Source organism: Cervus canadensis, chromosome 32, assembly GCF_019320065.1.
Source record: "Cervus canadensis isolate Bull #8, Minnesota chromosome 32, ASM1932006v1, whole genome shotgun sequence".
Classification (NCBI taxonomy): domain Eukaryota; kingdom Metazoa; phylum Chordata; class Mammalia; order Artiodactyla; family Cervidae; genus Cervus; species Cervus canadensis.
The window spans coordinates 15,117,748-15,123,747 of NC_057417.1; the positions used below are offsets into that span (position 1 = coordinate 15,117,748).

General features: G+C 40.5%; 1 protein-coding gene across 1 annotated transcript in view; it reads left to right on the plus strand.

Annotated features, from left to right (window-relative positions):
- The window catches only part of LOC122433542 (phospholipid-transporting ATPase ABCA3-like), a 273,275-nt gene extending 267,486 nt beyond the window's left edge, over positions 1-5,789 (plus strand). Inside the window, exons 30-31 of the mRNA XM_043456580.1 lie at positions 5,203-5,276; positions 5,644-5,789. Of these exons, the coding sequence (XP_043312515.1) occupies positions 5,203-5,276; positions 5,644-5,778 (209 nt within the window). The 3' untranslated portion in view covers positions 5,779-5,789. The remainder of the gene's footprint in view (positions 1-5,202; positions 5,277-5,643) is intronic.
- The last annotated feature ends 211 nt before the right edge of the window (positions 5,790-6,000 follow it).

A 6,000-nucleotide genomic window follows, 5' to 3' on the forward strand; every position in this document is an offset into this window, starting at 1 on the left:
CCTGATTGATTACACAGTAAGAATGGAGAGCAGGAAAAAAAAAAAAAAAGAATGGAGAGCAGAAAATAAAAAGAAATAGAAGATAGAGCAGATCTGGGGAACAGATGTATGGGAAATAGAATTACCTCAGTGTTGTTATTAATAGTCTATTAAGAAGTTAATACTCATTTATGCATTCATTCAGCAAATATTTCTGAGATATAGTGCCTAAATCACTACAAAGAAAAGCTGTGAACAGAAAGTCTCATTTACTGTATGCTGTCCTAGAAACTTTCTCTAAGACAAGTCTTAAAGAAGAGACACTAAACATCAGAGACCTATCCTTGAGGATGTGGACACAAAAACTTTAATAGAAATGTGATTTGAGGAACATTTTCAACTGAAGGTGGCTGTTCCTTATGTTATTATACTTGCATCCACCTGTGCCATGAGATAAATAAAATATTTAAATCAATGATATTCACATTATACCTGCCAGCAGTTGAATGGAAAATAAGATATGGAATAATCGTATACCAGATTACCACTGTGAAGAAGTGGAGATGAATGAATAACTATATGTAACAGCATGAGTCAAACTTATAATATTGAGAGTGATATAAAGATGGCAACGTAGGTCATTCCCAACATCAGTTGGGAAGATCATATTCATAAGAAGACCAACTAGTAACTATCTGTAGACAAGATACCATTATGAAAATCCCAGAACCTGGTGGTAAGGTTGAAGCAACCTCCTGGGCAATAGAAACCAAGAGAGATATGAGAAGAGTAAGAGGAGGAGCTATACACTGACTGTATCAACCCTCCCTTAGACCTGCAGTTTCTCCACTTGGGAAAAGAGAGTCAGTGGTGTTCATCAGGTCCCCCAGTTGCAGAATGCTTCTTTGGAGGCCCACTTGGGTCTTAACTCTCAAGAATCACTGGGTGAACCTGTGAGACTTTACCAATTGAGACTATATAAAGACAGAGAAGAGGGCCGGTGCCTCAAGCACTGAGCACTCAGATCTTAGCAAAACCACATTCTTCCTTGCAACAGCATTGGAGTAGAGTTCCAGGCCAATGGCTCTGCTCATCTGCAAAGCTGAACTGGTGGCCATGTCTGGTGTGAGAGCTTGGAGGGTACTTCTACCAGATTTGAGTCCCTAGCCAATTAGCTGTATCAGGTGTAGAGTCATTCTATAGCCCTGCTGACTAGAGAAGTAGATTCAAAGCCCCTGACCATCTGCTGAGTATAGCCTCTAGTTTCCTCTAACCAGTAAGCCTGGCCAGAAAATTTAGGAAGAACCATGAAACCAACCTATAGCTGCACTTCAGCCTTATCTGACCAAAGAGCTCAAAGGGCAGGTCTGCCTGATTTGGGTCCCCAGCCAACAAACCCTATCAGCTATGGAGCCTGTTCCATGGCCCTGTCTGGGAAGAGAAGCAAATTCACAGCTCTACCCAACTTCTGAGTATAGCTTCCAACCCACCTGACCAAAAAGCCTGGCCAGTGAATTTGAGCATCTGTTAAGCCCATTATACAGACATGCCTGGTTGGGAGCCAAACCAACAATCTTGCCCAACTGTTAAGTATAGCCTCTGGCCATACATCACCAGGATGGCCTTGGATGGCCTTGGAATCTAGCCTGTGATATTGCCCACCTGCAGAGCCCAGAATTATAGCTTTGCTCAATTGCAGAACACAGCATATGGATTTGCTCGTGTAAAAAATCCAGTCAGTGACTCTGCCCATTCATGGAGCATAGCCTAGGGCCTGACTTGAAGACAGAGCCCAGACAGTGACCCTGTCTGACCACAGAGTACAGCCTCGAGCCCATACAACTGTGGAATATAACTGGCGGCCCTCTTCAAAGTAGCCCAGCCTGTAGCCTTAGCCAGCAATGAAGCACAACCAACAGCCTACTAGATTATGAAGGCTGGCCTACTGTCCTACCCAACTTTGAGTGCAGTTAATTTTCCAGTATAATCATGAGCACAGCCTGAGGCCTCATCTAAAGATAAAGCCCTGTCTGTGGTCCCACCTGAACATAGAGACCAGAAATTGGCACCATCCAGTCAGGGAGCACAATATGAACCCCTTCCCCAAGAGCAATTGTGTCCAGCCTTGCCCAATCATGGAGTCAAAGAGTGGTCTTACCCTTCCCGGGAGCACAGCCTGTACCTCAACAGGCCAGAGGTGATTATAGATCTCAGTTAATGTCACCACTAGACTGTGAAGTGGTAGCCTGTAGTCATGAGTCTTGCCCATCCAGGGAGCCTATCCAGCCACTATGCTTGAACAGCTCAGCTGGAAGGTCAGTTCAGCCACAGAAATCAGACAATAGCCCTGCCCACCCACCCACCTTCAACCTCAGATCACAAGCAGTGTACTTGCCCAAGCCAAGACCCTGTTAGCAAGACTGCCTGCCCCTGGACGCTGCCACACAAACAGTCCAAACCTCTAGCTGAGCTGATGAGTGAAGGTGTGTCCCTGCTGAAGTGAGTCTGTAAACTCGACAAGAGGAGACTACTTATCAAAAATGGATACAAACTCAAGGAATCAAGGACCACAGAGAGTCAGGTATACATAACACTACCCAAAGAAACTAATGAAACTCCTTAAAGAAATGGAGATCTGTGGGCTGTCTGACAAGGAATTTAGAACAATCCTTTTAAAGATATTTAATGAACTACATGAACACACAGAAAGACAACCAAGTGAAATTAGTTGTACAATGCAAAAAGAAAATGAAAAATACAATAACAACAACAAAAAAACAGGCACCATAAAAAAGCCCAGACAGAAATCCTAGAACTGAAAATATGACTAAACTGAAAAATTCAGCAGATTCAACCAATCAGAAGAAAGAAGTAGTGAACTATGAGATAGGTCATTTGAAATTATCCAATCAGAGATGCAAAAAGAATGAAGAGTGATTAAAAGATGAAGAAAGCTGACAAATTTTACAGGGCACCATAACAGAAACAATTTATATTTTATGGAAATCCCAGAAGGAGAAGAGAAAAGGACTGAAGGTCTATTTAAAGAAATAATAGCTGAAAAGTTCCCAAACTTTGGGAGGGATATGGATTTTCAGATTCATGAAGCCCAAAGAACTCCAAATAGTTGAACTAGAAAAGGGCTAAAGCATACTGTAATAAATTTGTCAAAGGTAAAAAGCAGGAGAAAAGTAATTTGTCAAACAAGGGAACCCCATAAACCTATCAGCAGAAAATTTTCAAGCCGAGAGAAACTGAAAATATATATTCAACATATTGAAAGAAAAAATGTCAACCAACAATAATATAACTGGAAGAGCTTTCCTTCAGATGAAGCCCAGGAAAAGATGAAGCCCATTTAAAGTTTATTAAACTCTCCAGTCAAAAGACAGACATTAGTCGAATGGATAAAAACACATGGACCCATAAATTGTGTCCATTATAGTTAGCTGGAGTCCCAAACTCTCTGAATATGGAGGAAGTCATTTTCTTCTTTCCTTTCATTAAGAAAATGTTTTCCAGAGGCCTCACACTGAACCCAGTCCAGTTTAAGTTGGACTTAGTCTGACTCTGAACCCAGTTTGGTTGTAGACAGAGAGCTAATGATGTTTAAGTCAGACCCAGTCCAACTCCATACCCAGTCAGGTTAAAAAAACAACAACAACAAAAAAAACCTCAAATCAAGTTACAGAGCTCTTGACAGAAAAGCTAGGAGCTCAGGTATCCAAGAGGGACTTACTTAAGACCTTCAGGGTCAGTGAGAAAGTAGTGAAAACAAAGGGCTCAGTGAGAACCTACATCTGGTTGCACTTTGCTCATAGAGCTATTGGGCATCCTCTTGGATCCCACTTTACTTCTCTGGTGGCTCAGAGAGTAAAGAATCTGCCTGCAATGCAGGAGACCCAGACTGATCCCTGTGTCAGGGAGATCCCCTGGAGAAGGGAATGGCAACTCATTCCAGTATTCTTGCCTGGAGAATTCCATGGATAGAGGAGCCCGGCAGGCTACAATTTGAGGGGTCACAAAGAATCAGACATGTCTGAGCAACTAACATTTTCACTTTTTTCACTTTCACTTTGATGTCAGAACTACTCATCTGATGCGTATCAAAAATTGTCAAGAGTTTATCAGAGTGTACATTGATTCTAATTGGGCATCACCAAACCAAAGGTGGTTAGGTGGTCTCCACAGACAGGAATTAGGGGAGAGATGTTGATAGAGAAGACATGGGAAAAAGTAAGGAGATATTTGATTTGCTAGATCTTAAGCAGTCACCTTATTTGGGGAAAAGTAGTTGGCTCTTTGTGATTGGCTGTTCTTAGAGTCAATTTCCTGAGATTCAAGTACTTTTGCTCTGGCTTAGGTTTTTATTTCCTTACATAGACTGTCAAGGGATTAGAGCCACCTCAGTCTAATGACTTCCTAGTTTGATTATATTAACATATTTTAAAATATTTAAAATCTCAATTAATTTGCTGTTGCTGCTGCTAAGTCGCTTCAGTCGTGTCTGATTCTGTGCGACCCCATAGACGGCAGCCCACCAGGCTCCTCTAAATTGTAATAATTTACAAAATACTATGATAAGCATAAACAAATATGTTTGTTCTAAATCTGGAAAGTGTACCACTTCTTCTCCCAACTTGCACCAGAGGATTCTTATTCACTTGAAAAAGAACATACAGCCTGACTTTGTTGGTTTATATGTATGATTTCCTCTTTAACCTAGCATAGGATCATGAGAATAGCAAGAAAGCCTCTTCTCAAAAAAAAAAAAAAAAGAAAGAAAGAAAGAAAGCCTCTTCTCTCTTCCCCAGGAAACATGCTGTACATTCATACATGTTCATAAAGCCGGAATGAAAATCCCACCCATTTATATTCTCAGCCCTATGTTTAGGAATTACATCTTACAGCATTAGAATTTTAGAATGCTCAAGTTTCATCCTTTAGACATGTGAGTTGACAACATTTTGTGCCTGTAAGTCTGTCCTCAATAATTCCTATAAACCCATAAAACAAAGCCTACTACACCAGGAATAAATCTGCTGAAGAAATTAACTGTATCATGTATACTAAAGAGGTAGACTTTTGGATTATACGCCTTTTTTACTAGCCATATCTATTTACCCTTCTGTTACACATATAATTAAGCTGATGTATCAGTATTTTGACATTTAAAAAGAAATATGCAAAATTATGTGTCTAATCCTATCTTTTCTTTCTTAGGTAGTGAATTAAAAGATGAGAATCAAGGGATCATTAACTACTATGTTCCCAGCAAGAACAATAGCTGGGGAGAGGTGAATGTAGAAACCATGCCCTTCTAATATTATTATATGTTAAGAGAGCACTAAAGCATTTGGGATTTAGTCTTATGAAATGGGCTATAAGAGGAGCAGAGACTTTAGGTTACTTTCAATAGTCCAAGGAATTAGTTTTAATTAAGTCAGATTTCCACCTTTAAGTCCCACTTTTTGTCTATATCCATCAAGAGAATGGGGACAGAGACCTGCTTCTTCTCAAATTCTCATCCCCACCTTTTGTATCTTTTGTCCTCCACCATTAACTTGGCAGCAGCTGGAGGAAGTGTAGGAGAGGCTCATCTGGGTGGTGGGCTGGAAAGCAGGACTGCAATGGTAACTGTACTTTATGTTGTTGCTGTTAAAGATGTTTGGTATTTTGGAGGAAGCTAAAGAAGAATTCAATTTAGAAGACTATTCCATCAGTCAGATAACTCTGGAAGAAGTCTTCCTGACTTTTGCGGGCCAGCAGAACCCAGAAGCTGAGAATAAAGCATCTTGAGACTCACTTGCAACTAGTGATCCTACGCGTTCCTTAGACTACTCTCTACTATACTTGGATACAGAGAAGGGCATCCCTGTGAGTGTATATCTTGGTATAAATATAGTTATGTAATAAAGAGTCTTTCAAAGGAAACATATGTTCCTTCTTCATAGTGGCTTGTGATTCCAGCATGTGCAAATCTAAAGATATTTAGTGAAATTTCTATTTTCTCTCCTAGAA